The sequence below is a fragment of the Dermacentor albipictus genome, chromosome 2 (genome assembly GCF_038994185.2).
Source record: "Dermacentor albipictus isolate Rhodes 1998 colony chromosome 2, USDA_Dalb.pri_finalv2, whole genome shotgun sequence".
Taxonomy (NCBI): Eukaryota; Metazoa; Arthropoda; class Arachnida; order Ixodida; family Ixodidae; genus Dermacentor; species Dermacentor albipictus.
Window position 1 is genome coordinate 24992332 of NC_091822.1, and position 18210 is coordinate 25010541.

At 47.1% G+C, this 18210-nt stretch overlaps 1 protein-coding gene across 1 annotated transcript in view; it reads left to right on the plus strand.

The window, feature by feature from the left end:
* LOC135897917 (branched-chain alpha-ketoacid dehydrogenase kinase-like) overlaps window positions 1-18210 on the plus strand; it is a 114111-nt gene that overhangs the window by 81352 nt on the left and 14549 nt on the right. The window contains exon 7 of the mRNA XM_065426607.2: window positions 26-99. Within this exon, the coding sequence (XP_065282679.1) occupies window positions 26-99 (74 nt within the window). The remainder of the gene's footprint in view (window positions 1-25; window positions 100-18210) is intronic.

Here is an 18210-nt window from a genome sequence, read left to right on the forward strand (position 1 = left end):
GAATCTTGGTTTCTCTCCCACACAGCCGCATCACGTGGGCATCATCAACACTGCGATGAGGCCTAAAGATGTCATTGAGAAGTGGGCTGACTTTGTCCGGTATGGCTCTCCTGCCATGTGTTCCTTTCATTTTCAGATATCTAGATGACTGCTCTTAACCACATTGAATTCGAATTGGCTCCTAAAATGACACTATTGTAGTGTAGCCTCTCAGCAACCAATTATAATGTAATAGGTTAGCCAAGCTGTGTTTCTTTAAAAGGTGACATGGCTCAGGAGCGTTTATTGCTTCTTTTTTTCTTGCATTTACCTTTTCTATAGAAACTGGAATGCTTTCTATAAAATGTGTGTGCTGATATTAAGTATTAGATGAGGTTATTACACAGATAAATTTCTGGTACACAAAGCAATAAAATCATGTTTGTTTTCCACTTTAGCTGTAAATGCCTTCATGAAAGTACTACTTTCCTACTACTTTAGATAGCCTAAAGATAGAAGAATACATCGGAGCGAAACTTGTCTAACTTAACTTTTAGAGGATATACTCAACCGTAATGTCACTGGTAGAGAGATAATTGAATATATATTTACAGACAACTTACAAATGATTGTGGAACTGCAAAAGTAACAGGTAGTCTAACCTGAAAATTCAGCATCTTCATCACACTAATTAGAGTCATCATTGTCAATGTCCTCACAGCACCACATTAACATTGAGTGTACTTATTGGTTGTTGCCTTGCAGTATATCTCCATATAAAACTTTCATTAATTGTTGCAGTTGCAGCTTGACAATGGTAATCTGTGTTTATCACTATCTGCATTACCGATAGATTTGATCGGCACAGTATATTTCTTCAGTGCATTGTGGCAGATGGCACAGCATATTCTTTGACCATATTCGCTTACTTTGTTCTGCATAATTGTCTAAACACTTTGAGAAAGCTGTGTCTCTCACATGATTATACGAGCACAAAATTTATTGTGTTCCAGTCAACATTACTTGAAACATGCATATAAGTATGACTTGATAATAGTACCATTGCTGAACAAGTATAGATGTGGTAGAAAACAACAAAATGTTCCTGATCTGTATGCCATATTGGTAACTGGGCTGTCCAAGCAGTCAATCGCTTGTACCTTGATGTGCTTGTACCCTGATGGTCTTCACGCTTTACCGTGCAAAGACTTGTTCAGGCAACAGAGCAGTGGTGCTACATGTTATTCAGCAATACTAGTTCATGAGCATTGCTTGTGTGGCTAATTCGTACATCACTACGAATGGGCAGTTTGATTTTCTTGAGATAGTAATGCCTGTGTGTGACTTCCTTTTGTTTGTTAGCTTGATGTTTTGATTTTGAAATTCAGGAAAGCTGTTTTTTCTTGTGGTATACTGCCAAATGTTTGCTTGAGAACTGATTGTTTAGCACAATTATGTATGATATGCAGGCCAGTATTTGACTCCGTCCCTTTTCATCTGTGAACTGCTGCACCAGTATTTTGACAGCGCCTTTATATTTACTGTCAGTTTCGTGAGTGATATTGCAGAATGCTAAAAGGGCCCCTGTTCATAAAGAAATGTGATTTTCATAAAGAAAGGTTATGTTAGAGCTGTTCACAAGAGCAGACAACAGACATACAGCCATTCATGATGTTGGATGTAGGTTAGCGAAATCAGCCAGCCTATTGCAAGCAGTGCTTATGAAGGAAAAGCTTTGTGAATTCAGCCTCAGGTTCTTTAGGGAGACACTGTTATTGCTTACAGTGGTCTGTTCTTAATCCATATATCATGCAACTAAACAATCGTGTTTGACATTACAGTGTCAGAGAAAAGGTCAATTGTAAGTAACGGCAAGTTATCGAGGAAAGGATTCTGCATTAGTATCAGCATTAGTACTGCGGATAAGTTTTCTGTCTTAGTATTTAATGCATACAAAGGTTGGTTCTTCATTATTTATTCAGAAATTTCCCCACTTTGCCAGCTGTTACAGGAGGGGTGTTACAAGCTTGAAAAAAATTAGCCCTCATTTACACTGCACACTTGCTCAATTGACAGTTGATTCCACTGAGCTATAGCTTATGAAAAAAAAAAAAGAGTTTGCATACAGGTTCATCCTGGCCTGGTATTCCCTAATTTCGCACACATGATCAGTATGTGCAGATATATAATTTGGTGATTTTAAGTAACTCTTGCTATCAATTACAATTTTATTATTGAATATTTGACATAACTTGAACTGTATTTTTTCAACGAAAGGGAACTGGTTCCTAATTCAGCTCCTTCCTTATCTCAGTGCAACTGTACCTCCTTCCATACCTACCTAAGATGAACCTGGCTGCTCTTTCTTGAACTTTCTTCAGTTTATTGATTAGGCGTAGTGAAATAGATCCCAAAGAGTACAAGCAGATTCCAAGATAGGTCTAATACACATAAGGTACGTAATGTTTCTAAGGTTCGAAGTTGCTGATATCAAATTTCTTCGAATGGTAATTCAATGCTACATCAGCCTTAGCAACCACATGGTCTATATGTGCATTCCAAGAACATTCACCCGACACCAGCACACCTAAATAGAGTCTACGTTCATTACAATGGATCTGCGTACAACAGACTTTTGGGTATAACAGACCATATTTCAGCTTTAGTTTGTTCTATCTATTTTATTAGTGCAACGAAGTTCACTTTTAACGGACCACGCTACAACAGACTATCGGCTACAAGGGACGAAATTCACGGCAATTTTTGTTAAAATTGGGCACATAAAACAGACTTTTGCCATGTTGACATGAGCTGGCAACTGACTTGCGAAGGTCAGCCCACAATCGCGGCTCAATATCTTGTGCATGAGGGAGGGAGGAAAGTGGGGCGAAAGTGCGCCGTCTCTTGCGCGTGAGGCATGGGGGGACGCAAGGAAAAGAGGTGGGTTCTACTTCAGTGGCTGCTGTTAATAACCGCGTGGGCGCGGTATCTTGAAAGGGATCTGCGATGTGGACAAAGTGCGCGCCACCGCGGGCGCCGTTTCTTGAAAGCGATCTGCGATGTGGACAAAGTGTGCACCAGCGTGGGTGTCGTATCTTGAAAGTGATCTGTGATGTGGATAAGGTGCGTGCCAGCGCGGGCGCGGGCATCGCCGGCCACGATTGTAGAGAGCCTATTTAAGGGGCTCCGAAATGTACTTTTAAAACACTTTATGCTCTTCTCATTTTCTTTCATCAACCTTTGAATAAATTGTGCAAGTTTCGCACTAGAAATCGTCTCGCCCTTGCTTGGTCGTCATGGTTTACTGGATGCCTGCAGCCCGCCGACAATGCCACGCTACCCAATAAGTAACATTGGTCGAGCTTCGATAGGCAGGCTTCGCTACTTCTCGGCAGCAGTATGATACGCTACCCTGGAGTACGCAACAGGGAGCAGGCCTGAGTACGCTGTTCTACAAACAGTGCGGCCGATAAAGGCACACTGAGTTTCGTTTGGCGGCACGGCTGCCTTGGAATTTGTCACTGATTTCTGCACTTGGGCATCGCTTTTTGTATTCCTTTTACACATTATTTTGACATTTCACATATTTAAGAAGTCTTCGAGCGCAGCCTTCTGCGTCAGATTTATCAAAGCGGTGCACTTGTTTAGGTCGACATCTACAGCCGCAGATCATTCTTATCGTCAAATATTATGGGAAAGGTGCATCGCTGATATCAAATAGTGTCTAAACGTTGCAAAACATGCATATCTGCGCATATGTGTCGTGTTGTTACACCCTGAGACGACTCAATATCAGCGGCCAAACCACTTAAACATGGCTGGTATGTTCCAGATACCATATTACAGGCTCTTAATTTATTTCTGATTCTCGCTTTTCTTTAACTCTATCATACTTACAGTTTTAGCGTGACATAGAGGATTATTATAGAAAACCATGCTCGCATAAGTGCTCACTTATAGGCCATGTTGTTCTCTCATGAGAATTTGCGGATGCCATTGCTCACACGGTGTTGGTATAACTGAGTGAAGCGGTTGTTTATGCTGCTGTGTACCAAATACTCAGTCTCTTGCTTGCCGCTCGACGCTGAGGGAAACAGTGCTTCTCTGAGATTGAGAAATGTGTCGGCAAAGCAACACGTACCGACCCGCCCACCTATGTAGCGAATGCGACCGACAGCCTACAGGTATGGTGTCGTACAGATGTTGGCACAGCACTGTGTTGCCGCTTACCACTTATTGTGTACGCGCCATTCGAAGTGAAGTGTAGTTGATTTCAAATCGCTAAGGCCAGTACTGAACTATAAAAGCAGTTTCGTTCGACCTAACTGCTTACATTTCAGTTCACGTCCACTGGCAGCGGGTACACGAACTCGATAGCACCAGGTTAACCTTCGCTGAACAGGATCGACATTGGCTCAAACTTCATGGGCACGGCTTGAGAGGGTTGAAGATTGTGCATTTCAATTTGGTAGGCATGTTTGAGTCATTTTGAGGACGATTAATTTATATACAAGCTAAGATGCTGTCGCTATCGTGTTGTCTGTTCGACGGCTGATCACACGGGTTTGGTCGAGCAATGGTCGGCACGCTGATTTTGCCAGTGCTGTCGACAAGAAAGCCCGTCGCAGTACAACTCACGCTCATTGGTTGCAACGTTGTCGACCTGGTATGATAAAAATCGTTTCAGTGACACACAATAGTCGGTCAATCGTTGGAGTGAGCGTCTTGTCGGTCTCGTATCAACCCAGTGTTGCCAGGCCTTACAAGTACATGCAGTCAGGCAAGCGCTGCCACCACCAGCAAGTGAGGGCCAACGCTGCAAGAAGACTTCGTCAGCAACATGATGTACTTAAGTGTCACCCAAGTGTAACACATGGGTTTTTCGTTAGTTAAATTTGCTAGCCAGCAATGACAGGCACGCACAACTACTTGGCTCACAGCACAGTCCGGACAACTCGGACGATGCCCTGGATGCTTTCTCTTTTAAAGTGGAGTTGCAGCCTTACGCTTCGCACATTTTTAGCACAGCACTGACATCGAGCAACCAGTAACGTTTCCACCGTTTTAAAGCGGTACCGGCACATGCGTTTGCATCAGCGCATGTCCGAGCGCTTTTTTTTTTTTTCGGGGAGACTTTTCGGCATGCGGCCACGCGCGCAACCCTTCCAAAACGTTTTGCTACTAATCCGATAGGGCAAGGCGCATGCGCTGTCGTGCCATGAAAGAGGCAGATTTGCTCACTGCTGCTGCTGCGCTTATGTTGCTTAATTTGCTATCGCAATCGATGCTTCGCATTTCGGGCGAAACTGCAACTTCTTGTTTTTTAACTTTAAACGTTCGTCACTAACTCTTCGCAACAAAGTTAAATACCTTTGCAATAAGACTTATACATCGCAACAAAAGTTATGTGAGGTGTTTCGAATATTACAGACTTCGGATAAAACGGACAGTTTTTGTTGGATTATCAGCATTCGTTGTAATGAGTGTCGACTATTTGTACATGAATTTCTTACTTAAAATGTTAGTCATCATATAGTAATGTGGGTTATTTTCTTTTTAATAAAAGGTTATGATGCAATGGGCAAGCAATAATCATGCAAAGCAAAACAAGAAAAACCTATAAATGCCTTTTGATTATTATTTCAGTTGTAAAAGGCATTCATTGAGAAGTGGAATTTCAGCAGAGATAGTGTAATCCTAAATCAGGGCTACACAATACTGCATGTGGCCCATGGGCTAGCCTCTAACTGGATTTGTAGCGGCCCGCTGCCCAGTTAAGACTTGTGTGCTGGCGCTGGCAATCGCTGCAGGGCCTTATAATGAGAGCAACAATTTTATCACCAAATATGACTAATGCTTGAAATAAACCATTGAGGGTAGCAGGCACACCGAAACAAAAAATGTGTAAGAGTATGCAATCTCTGAAAAGCAGTTGTACTCATCAGGCTATCATTGCGAAGACTGCATGATTGGCTCAGCGTCCATTTCATTAAATCAAGCAATAATTTCCCCAATGTTTGTTTTTTGTTTAATGTTGGTCGCAGGTGCTAGCGTTCGTGAATCAAGGCTTTTGCTTTGGTGTATTCGCCATTTATTAACCTTCTCAAATATTTGATCTCGGGTGTTGCAAATGCGTTGCAAGCCCCAAGGGTAGCATTGGCCTGGCGGCCTGGGGCACAGCTGGAAGCATCCGAAAGTCCTTGCAAAGGATGAGTCGACTGCTAACAGAACAACTTGTTTATTCTAGCATCGCAAAAGAGCGGCCGGTCAGGTCGACCGAAGTGGAGAAACGGGAGACCACGTTACTCGACGGAAGAAATCGAAGCCTCTCTCTTGGTGTCCGGGGGCAGCTGCTTTTATACTCTCGGAGTCGAGGGCAAGAAGGAACGGCTCGGATGAGGCGCACGTGACGGCGGCGCAGGGACACGTTGTGACAAGAAGGGACGTATCCGCCTCGCTTCACCGTTGGGGAGCTCCTCTCCCCGGCTGCCGCGCTTTCACAAGCATGGGCGCCAACATGCACACACAAACACACGCACACACGAAGACACGTGGCATTGAAACATGCTTGGACGCGCTTGGCAGGAGGCGTTGCGACAGCGCTGAACTGGCCAAAATGTCCGCCGCTTTGAACGAAGCCCCGGCGTCCGTTGCATCCGCGCCGGCTATACCGCATGTCGGAGGCGAAACGTAACAGTCCGCCCCGCCGGGAGAAAGAGATCCCGATGGTCAGGGGACTGCATCCGCTGTCCGGAGGGATGTCGCTCAATGATGCTCATAACCGAAGTCAGTCGTCCCTCGGCGTTTCTTGAGCGCAGCGCACTAAGAAGGCCTCGTTCTCACGTTCGGGTTCACACAGGACACTGAAAAGTGACTTCGGGAGAGTTGCCTTTTTTTTTTGTTCTCGTTCCCAGCAAGCGTTAGAAATATGCTGAAACTCAACCGCCCAGTCAGCAAGCACGACACAACCCTCACTAAGTCATGCCAGGCTCTTTCCCCTTTTATACTACTGCCTAGTTCCTTACAGTAGTTTAGCAGCACTCAGAACGCGTCCACAAATTGGAAAATTGCACTAGAAAGCACGTCATGACTTTGAAACACTAAAGAAAAGCAATATGTTAAAAATCCTGCCTCAGGAAGAAAAACATCAGTAACAAACAACTTTGAGGCTGATTTCTACGCTAGGGGCCTCGACTTAAGCCATCGGTGTTACCGTTGAGACTACCCTTTTTGTAACGCACCTCAAAGGAATATTGTTGCAAAGCGAGGCTCCAGCGCAGGAGGCGGGCATTTTTTGGAAGAGATGGTCTGCAGCCATTGGAGAGGGCAGTGATCCGTCTCAATGATAAACCTCCAGCTGGCTAAGTAGCAAGACAATTTCTGAACGGCTCACATGAGACAAGCACACTCTTTCCCGGTGGCGCTGTACGCCTGCTCACGACTGGTTAGTTTACGACTAGCATACAGGACAGGGTGTTCCACTTCTCCATTTTCCCGTTGGCACAGTACAACGCCCATGCCTCGCTCACTAGCATCGCACTGAACAACGAACCCTTTTGTGTAGTCTGGCGATCGTAGCACAGGCTGGCTTGTTAGGGCACTCTTTAGGGCGCTAAAAACTCTTTCCCTTGTCTCGTCCCAGACGACTGTTTGGGGCTCTGTTTTCCTTAGAGCATCCATCAGGGGAGCCGCGATATCAGAGTACCTGGGGATGTACCTCTGATAGTAGCCGGCGACACCTAAGAACGACCGAATATCGGTCTTCGTGCGCGGTTGCGGGAAGTCTCGCACAGCGGCCACCTTTATTTCAGAGGGGTGGCGGCAACCCCGTCCAATCACGTGACCGAGGTAGACAACCTCAGCCTGTGCTAACTGCCACTTGGGAGCCTTGACTGTCAAGCCCGCTTCGTGCAGGCGGGTTAGCACTGCCCGCAAGTGTGCCATATGCTCAGACCAGGATCCGGAGAATATCGCTACGTCGTCTAAATACGGTAAAGTGAATTCTTCCTGTCCCCGCAACACTTTGTCCATGAGGCTTGAAAAGCAGTATGGCGCGTTCTTCAAACCAAAACTCAAAACTCTAGGACGGAATGTTCCCATTGGTGAAATGAACGCCGCATACCTACTAGCCTCTTCTGTAAGTGGAACCTGCCAATAACCCCTGACAAGATCTAGGGTGGAAATAAACTGAGCGCTACTAACTTTCTCAAGGCTGTAGGGGTTGGAGGACGGACTTCGGGATGAAAACAAACTTGGAGGAGGTTTATTTTACATTATATACAGAGAGGTGAGAATCAAGTAACAGTCGTACAGTCATTACGGGCCGGCAGCAACTCGGACGCTGTGGCCCGCGGCTAGAAGGTCGAGAGAGGTGAATCAAGGAATGCTCCAGAATCCTCTGGTATCTCTGGAGTGCTTCTTTTAAACCCTTCGAGGACTGGAAGTCGCGTCATGTTCGTCCAATGGGAGAGTCCGCTCAAATGACGCCATCTTCGGCCAAGCACCGCGGCGCCCGTGCCGCGGTGCCACACCAGGCGGAGAGAGTCGCCGCTTGGGCCCCCTTGCTTGATCGCCTGATCCCCCTTGCCTTGCTGACTAGCAAGTCGGCGTCACAAAAGCCAGGTGGGGGCGATGCTGCCAGGCCTTCCCGGTACATCGCAGCCGTCTTGTTTCGGGACCCACTTTCCTTGCAACAATGCCGGGCTATCCCTTCATTTTCTGGAAAACTCAAGCATTGAATAGCCCTCGGCGGTGCACGAACTTGTTGGCACGTGAACTTGTTGGCTCGTGCGCTCCTCTGGAATGTGCTGCGATTCGATGTGGTCCGGGGGAACTCGAAGTAGGCGCAGGAAACAGCTCCATATCTAACAAGGCGCTCCTCGATGTTAGGGATCGGATAAATTTGATCCTTAGTGATGGAATTAAGCCTGCGGTAGTCGACGCAAGGACGAGGTTCCTTGCCCGGTACCTCAACTAAAATCAAAGGGGAGGTATAATCACTCTCACCCGCCTCAATAACACCGAGCTGTAGCATTTTCTTTACCTCAGCCTCCATAATATCGTGCTGGCGGGGTGACACCCGGTACGCCTTGCATCGTACTGGCTCTGGGGAGGTAAGTTCTATTTCACGAGTAAGGACAGAAATCCTACCAGGCCTCTCAGAGAACTGACCTTGAAACTCTTGTAAGAGCTGGTGTAGTTCGGTTTTTTGCTCAGGCGACAGTGGTGCTTTACTGATTAAGTCACTAATGACTTGATCGGTGTCTTCCCTGTTCGTCACTGAGCCTAGTCCCGGAAGCTCTTCGGGAACGTTTACCGTCATACACACCACTGCTTCCCATTGTCTATAGGGTTTGAGCAGATTACAGTGGTAAACTTGCTGTGCTTTCCGTTTTCCTGGCAGACTCACCACGTAGTTAACGTTCGACAGTTTTTTAACAACCCGTGCTGGGCCCTCCCCCTGCACATCGAGTTTGTTTTTTAGCAATGTGTGCAATATCATTACCTCATCGCCCACCTCAAAACGACGGGCCCTGGCTGTCCGATCATAATAAACCTTGGCCCTCTCCTGGGCCTTTGCCATTGCTTCACCTGACAACTCCTGTGCCCTTCCTAAGCGTTCGAGGAGCCTAAGCACGTACTCCACCACAACTGGGTCGTCGCCCCTGCCTTCCCACGAGTCTCGAAGCATGCGAAGCGGAGACCGCAGTGAGCGACCGTACACCAGCTCAGCTGGCGAAAACCCCGTAGCCCCATGCGGCGCGGTCCTTAATGCAAACATCACCCCAGGCAGACACAGCTCCCAGTCAGTTTGTTGTTCAAAACACAATGCTCTCAACACGCGCTTCATGATGGAGTGGAGCTTCTCAACGGAATTCGACTGTGGGTGGTACACTGAGCTGTGTAACAGCTTTACCCCACACCTTTTGAGAAAGGCTGTCGTCAAAGCGCTAGTAAACACTGTACCCTGATCTGACTGGATTTTCGCAGGAAAACCAATTTGCGCAAATATGGACAGTAGTGCATTGACCATCTGAACTGGGCTGAGTTCTTTAAGCGGCACTGCTTCAGGGAACTTTGTCGCAGGGCAGATCACAGTCAAAATGTGTCTGTACCCCGTGGTTGTTACCGGCAGAGGTCCCACTGTATCAATAACGAGCCGTCTAAAAGGCTCTGTAATGATAGGCACCAATTTCAACGGCGCCCTCGATTTGTCCCCTGGTTTGCCCACCCACTGACAGGTCTCACATGTCCTCACAAAGTGTTCTGCGTCACGAAAGCACCCTGGCCAATAGTACTCTTGCAAGAGATGGTCCTTAGTCTTCTTAACTCCTAGGTGTGCGGACCACGAACCTCCATGCGACAAGCGCAACAGATCCTGATGGTAGCACTGAGGCACGATCAGCTGATCGATTTCCACTCCCCTGCGGGCTAGATACTTCCAGTACAGGACCCCACTTCTTTCCACAAAACGAGCATTTTTCTTGGCAATACCTTCCTTGACATTGCAGCGCATGTTTTGTAGGCTGCCATCCTTGTTTTTGCTCGGCTATCAAAGCCGACCGGCTGACTTTTAGCAACCTATTAAGTCCATCTGACATTGGCACGATGAGCAAATCTGCAGATAGCTCTTCTGACTTTCCTGTGTCGGGCATTTCCTCTCCAGTATCTGGTGCCTTCAACGCTACAGGCTCAATTTTATTCAGTTCGAACGTGCTCTGAATATCAGCTTGCTGCGCCTCCAACCCTTTCTCATTGTTCGACAACGTCGGTCCCGCAACTACCACCTTTGCAGCGAGCTCCCGAACTCTCGATCTGGTTAAGGCCTGAATGCTAGCCTCACCAAACAAAAGCCTCTTCTCGCGCAGGGGGTGATCGGACCTGTTCGAAAATAGGTACGGGTACTGATGGGGCAGCATAGATGACACTGCGGCCTCCGTCTCAAGTGCTCCAAAAGGTCCTTCAATAAGCACTTTTGCTACGGGCAGACACATGCTATGAGCTTCCACGGCTTGCTTGATCCATGCGCACTCGCCCGTGAACATATCGGGTTCTACGTAAGAGGGGTGAACTACTTCATTGTAGCTGCGGAATCACGAAGCACTTGGCACTCTTTCCCGTTCACGAGGAGGTCTCACATGTAAGGCTCGAGAAGCTTCATGTTCTCGTCAGTGCTGCATAATGACAAAAACACGACTTTTGTTTTTCTTTCTGGACACTGCGCCGAAAAGTGACCCGGCTTCTGGCACGTATAACACACGTGCGCTTGCCTCGTCTCGAACAGCTTTCTGCGTTCGGCTTCGGCTGCCACCGTCTCCTTACGTTCGGTCGGACTGCTTTCACTCGCATCCGCACTACGTGTGTCCCCCCTTGCTCTCATGGGCGTGAACTTCGGCCACCCAAACTTGGAGCGAAATTCACCCTTTTGACCATCCTTAGCTCCGCGAGCCCGACGCATCACAGACTCCTCGGCTAGCTCAGCGGCTTTAGCCACCGTACTAACGTCTGGCCTATCCAAGACCCAGTACCGCACTTTCTCTGGTAACCGATTATAAAACTGTTCCAGCCCGAAACACTGCAGAACTTTCTTGTGGTCTCTAAACGCTTTGTCTTCTTTGAGCCACTCCTGCATGTTTGACATAAGCCTGTAGGCAAACTCTGTATATGACTCACTTCTGCCTTTCTCATTTTCCCGAAACTTCCAACAGAACACCTCTGCTGACAGCCTGTAATTTTTTAGCAGACTCGATTTCACTTGGTCGAAATCCTCTGCCTCCTCTCTTTTCAAGTGAGCGACTACATCGGCCGCCTCGCCGGGTAACAAAGTGAGCAAGCGCTGTGGCCACGTTTCCCAAGAGAACCCCTGCTTCTCGCACGTTCGCTCAAAGTTAACCAGGAACAAACCAGTGTCCTCTCCAAGCTTAAACGGCTGCATCAGGTGAGTCATTTTGAACGATACTCGTTCTCCTGCACCGTGTGCCTGACTTCCATTACGAGCGCGTTCCATCTCTACCTCGAGACGCTTCATTTCCAAAGCGTGTTGACAGTTGTGCTCGTCTTTCTCTTTTTGCTCTTTACGTTCGCGCTCCTGTCTTTTTGCCGTCTCCCTCTCCTCAATGGTCTCAAGGCATTCCGACAGCTCGTCATCCTCAGCTTCTAACTCAAGAATAGCCCTTAGCAGTTCTGGTTTTCTGAGTTTGTCTGAGACATCCAGACCCAACTCTTTTGCAAGCTCCAGCAATTTCAGTTTGCACAACGACTTCCAATCCATGGCTGCTCTGAATGCTGCGTTCTCTACTGCCCTCTATTGTCTTGCTGCAAACTAACCCGGCAGCAACGACAACGACAATTACCAGCTCTGTTTCTGACACTAACACCCGCACTCACCAAACCTCGCAGCCAAGAATTCAGCGTAGTCATTCCGCTGCAGGCAACCAGTCATCACACAGGGCTCGTTGCACTGCTCCTGGATGGTCGTTGTGCTGTTGGACTGCTCAGCATCCAGTTGACTGCATATCTTCGCTGCTAGCCTCCGTTGTCGCGATCTCACTGCTGGCAACCAGTTGTTGCATCTGGGTCGCAAGCCCCAAGGGTAGCATTGGCCTGGCGGCCTGGGGCACAGCTGGAAACATCCGAAGGTCCTGGTAAAGGATGAGTCGACTACTAACAGAACAACTTGTTTATTCTAGCATCGCAAAAGAGCGGCCGGTCAGGTCGACCGAAGTGGAGAAACTGGAGACCACGTTACTTGACGGAAGAAATCGAAGCCTCTCTCTCGGTGTCCGGGGGCAGCTGCTTTTATACTCTCGGAGTCGAGGGCAAGAAGGAACGGCTCGGATGAGGCGTACGTGACGGCGGTGCAGGGACACGTTATGACAAGAAGTGACTTATCCGCTGGGCCGGCGCCGGTGAGACTTCCTCGCTTCACCGTTGGGGAGCTCCTCTCCCCGGCTGCCGCACTTTGACAAGCGTGGGCACCAACATGCACACACACACACGAAGACACGTGGCATTGAAACATGCCTGGACGCGCTTGGCAGGAGGCGTTGCGGCAGTGCTGAACGGGCCAAAATGTTCGCCACTTTGAACGAAGCTCGGTGTCCGTTGCATCCGCGCCGGCTATACCGCACGTCAGAGGCGAAACGTAACACGGGACAACACATTGGCCATGGATCTAGTAACACTAGCTCGAGGCTTTATAGCCTCGAGGTAGTGTACAAACAATACGCTATGTACAAGTAAAACACAAATACATAACAAGCTGTCCCTCATTGACATGCTTTGAAGAGCCCCTAATATATAATGACCATGTTTTGGCCAGCTGACTTCTTGAAATGCTGCTGCTCTGGCCTTGCGTCTGCCCTAGTTGTGGACGGGATGAACGTTTCGGGGCACAGGGGCCGCTACGAACTTGTCTCGAATGCACCTAGGGATCGGCGTACTGACCATCGGGAATTCCGCACCGTGGTAACCCAGCTCTTCGAGGATGCGTTTACCTGCCGCTGTGGTGGTCAGGCAACTGAGTTGCACGCGTTCTTGGGCTTGGGCAATCTCCTTGGCGGTGTTATGTACCCCCAGCTTCAAGAGATCCTCGGTATGGGTCCTGATGGGCAGCCCGAGAGCCCTCTTGACTACTTTGCAAATGAGAATGTTGAGCTTGTCTCACTCCGCTCTGAGCCAGTTGTGCATAGAAATCGTGTATGTGAGGTGGCAGAGTACGAAGGCATTGAACAGCCTGAGAAGATTGTCCTGATGGGTACTGAGTTGCGCGCGTTCTTGGGCTTCGGCAATCTCCTTGGCGGTGTTATGTACCCCCAGCTTCAAGAAATCCTCGGTATGGGTCCTGTGGGCAGCCCGAGAGCCCTCTTGACTACTTCGAAAATGAGAATGTTGAGCTTGTCTCGCTCCGCTCTGAGCCAGTTGTGCATAGAAATCGTGTATGTGAGGTGGCAGAGTACGAAGGCATTGAACAGCCTGAGAAGATTGTTTTCTTTCATGCCTCGATGCCGATTTGCGATTCTGTGTACGAGGCAGAAAGTGTTGTCCATCTTTGCGATGGTCTTGCGGAGAGCAGTTCCGTTCCTGCCTTTGAATTCGACAAACTTGCCCAGGACCCGAATAACGTCGAACCTGGGTATCAACCCCCCATCACAAGTGCAAGCCTGATGCTGCTTTTGGAGACTGGCTTCCAGTGTTTGGGTCTGCCTCCCTTCTCTTTACTGTAAAGAAGGAGCCCCGACTTGGCGGGGGAGAAGGCGACCGACGTGGTCTAGGAGTATCTCTGCATCACATGACCGATCGGCCCGCAGACTTGGTCCATCGTGTAGATCGGCCTTTATGGGTGGGCCGCACTCTGTGCATGCTCTGTCTAACCGGCTGTCGCCTAGTAATGGAGGCCATCTCTTAGGCACTTCTTCCTTCGCCCGCCTCGTGGTCGCTGCAAGGAGGCAAGGCCTTCATTTTCTGGATGGTACGAATGACGCGCTTGCGCCTTGGGACGGTTCAGGTGTGCGCCTCGAGCAAGGCAGTTCCAGACTTACGATGTCTGTGACAAGGAATGTCCCTTTAATTCCCACACTGCCCAAGCAAAAAATTATGTGACGCTTTGAAAGAGATTTAAAGCTTACACACACCTTAAAATCAGCCCTTCGACCAGAAGGATAGCATATACAGGGTGCTACAGTTAACTGGGCCAAACTTTAAAAATATACAGGTGCTTCATAGCTCGATAGAACCAAGGTAATGTTGTTTGCCATCGCTTGTAGATACTCAGGTTATTTTTTGCAATCTACCTAATTAAATAACTTGTCTTAATTAATTAACTTCTCTATTATTATAATTACATGAAAAGTGTCAATGAGAAAGTTGTAGAGCAACATGAAAAACTCCCGATACAACTTTCTGTTGCTCAATATGTGCTACATATGTGTTTTTCCGATCAAGAAGCAAGCTCGCGAATACACGAAAAATTGCCGCACGACTGGTCACTCGAGGCACTTTGCATGTATTCCCGGACTTCTTTCGTGTTTGAATAAACATCTTTTTGTTGCATGTATTGAGCAACAGAAAGCTGTATTGGGAGTTCCCTATGGTGCTGTACAATTTTCTCATTGACATTTTTCATCTAATTATAATAATTGAGAAGTTGATTAATAATTAAGACTAAATATCAAATTAGGCAAAAAAAAATAAACGTATGTACAAGTGACGGCAAACAAAATTACCTTGGTTCTGTTGGGCTACGAAGCACTTGTGTATTTTTAAGGTTTGGCCCAAGTTAAGTGAAACACCCTGTATAATGCGGTCTATACCTCTATAGGCGCAGCATCAAAAATCTTTCTTTACTTACAGATTGTACCGTATGTGTCAACCTCACCTCCAGGGGGTCTGATCAGTTGCAGTGTATAAACATTAAAAGACCAAAATCTTTGTTCCTCCCGTGGAAACATCCGTGATCTTGGCCCATTGCTTGTGCTGTTATTTTTCTGCTGGTGCGCATGTATTTACCTTGATCGTACAATTTTGACCTATGAGGTCATTTAGTATGCGTATATATATATATATATATATATATATATATATATATATATATATATATATATATATATATATATACACAGGCGCATTCATGAGCATACAGCATAAAATGAACCACTAGAAATAGATATCCTTCACAGTAGCTCTATAATAATGTAATAGTATCGAGAGTGGTAACAGTGTAATCGCAAAAGCAGTAACATGGAAATTGTATGAAGATTGTTTTTTTTTGTATAAGTTATTTTTCCTCACAGGGAAGCAATGTTCGTTTTGGGGGGAAAGCAAAAAAATTACAAGCTCTTTGCACATGTCACTTCAGCTTGGCACAAAATAAACAGTGTTAATTTAGGGGACGCAAGGCGTTGGGTTCCCTAGCGCTTGGGTGCATTTGCGTTTGCATACGCAAGTAGAAACATGTTATAGGTTAGCGGCCCCAAACGCAAGCCGCAGTGAGGTCGCATGCACTCGCAGTGCCATCAACGTCTGATCTTTTCTGCGTTATCATCTTTTAAAACATGAAATCAAGCATATGAAGTAAAGCACGTGAAACTATTCTTATTAAAAGCAGTTGATAGAAAGGTTTGGAGTGTCTGGTATTCAGATAAACACAGGCTGGGGCGTTGGGGCGGAGCCATGAACGGGAGCGGCCTGCATGGTGCAGCCACCTAAGGGCGCAAAGCTCGAACGGACAAAAGCAGCTAATATTGCTGTAACCAAGTCTATTCTACTTCGCTGCTGACGTAAATTTTTGGCAGCAACACAATTACGCCAGTGCCGAAAATTTACACCAGCAGCGAAGTAGAGTAGACTTGATTAGAGCAATATTAGCTGCTTTTGTCCGTTTGAGCTTTGCGCCACCAGGTGGATGCACCATGCAGGATGCGCCCGTTTATGGCTCTGCCTCAACTGCGTTTATCCGAATACCGGACACGCTAAACCTCTCTAATACATGTATATATAAAAACTATGTCTGTCGACACTTGGCAAAAGATTTGTTAGATGATCTACCCGCTAGCTACTTGTAAGTTCTCCTACACCACGAGAGTCACGTGGGTAACGTGACCACTTAGGGGCAGCGATGTTTTCGGCCGGCCAAACAACCCAAGGACGCAAGTAGACGTAGCGGTCTGCACATGCGCAGTACCATCGCCCCTAGTTCTTGCATACGCAAGCCGCTTGCGTCCCCTAAACTAAAGCTCTCTAATACCTTAGACCATGCAATGCATAATGTTTGCATGTGCTCGAAGGCCCGACTTAGGCCTTTTAATGAGCGGGCCCGAGTCCAGCCTGGGCCCACACTTTCAAGCCCGGGCCTGCACTTTCTGGTTGGCCTGGGCCCGTGCAGGGCTCTAGTCTTCCACTCTAAGCACCTTAAAGATGTTGGACCCTATCCATCATCTAGGCGACCGGTTCTTTGAGGACAAGTCCTGTAGAGAGTCCTTACGTTGAAGCTAACGAGTGGTCACTTCATCTTGAGAAGTCGTACTCCAGTTTACTTTCTTAAAGTTAACATAAACTGCGACCATCCCTCTTACCTAGCCATAAATGAAGTGACATCTGCAACACTGTTTGATAATCAACCTTCAGCTGGAGAACCACTTTCTCTGTGTGTAAGAAAACTTACTGAGGAAATGGGAGTTCAAATTCTCAAGCAAAACCTGATGGTCCCAGTGACGCCATTCAACAAGCAAAGATACCAGCAAACAAAGCCAACAAAGACAACATAGGGGAAATTACTTGTCCTTACTTGCTAATTGAATTACAGAAATTATAAATGAATGGCAATGAAAGTGGATTAAATAGCAACTTGCCGCAAGTGGGGAACAATCCCATGTCTTTGCATTACAGCATGCGATGCTCTAACCAATTGAGCTACCACGGCACCATTTCCCCTGATCTGCGGGTGTTCCGCTGATGTTCCACATCCGCCGCCAAGGTTTGTGAGTGGTAGCACTGGTTAACACTCCCAAAGTTAGTTCCAGTAGTAAAAACATAAATGCCCAATAAAGTGGATGGGGAAACGCCGCCGCAGGAGCTCGATTGGTTAGGGCATCGCACTCGTAGTGTGAAGACGTGAGATCACTTCCCACCTGCGGCAAGTTGTTTTTTCATCCACTTTCATTGCCATTAATTTATCATTTCTTTGATTCAATTAATAAGTGCAAGTAATTTCCTGTATGTTTTCTTTGGTGTCCTTGTTTGTTGGCTTCCCATGATATGATTAATAAAAATCGGGCCCCTCGGTTAACCCCCTTTCTTCTCGATCATGTCTTGCTGGAGTGTCGGGAAGTGGAATCTGAAAGGAAATAACATTTCCGTCTACTGTACCGACAGTATATTCCTTTTCATGTAGGAACGTTCCTTGGTGCTGACCTGTGTTTTCACAGGAAATCACTTTTTAACTTTCTGCAGGATGTTAGCGCATTACAAATTATAGGCCCGCAAGTTTTGTAGCACGGCCTCTTGTCAGAGGCTCCTGCTGCAATAGTAGTGCATTGAATCGCATGTGCCTCCAGGCCCTTGCACTTAAGGACCTCGATTAGGTAGCACTGCTGGCGGCATTTTTACATTCTTAGTATTACACTCCTTCATAGTATATCTTATTGGTTTATAGCATGCCTCACAAGCGGTTGCCGTTATTTTAATTATGTTTATGTCTTGCTACTGGTTTTAGGCCCCTATACAGCCGCTTTA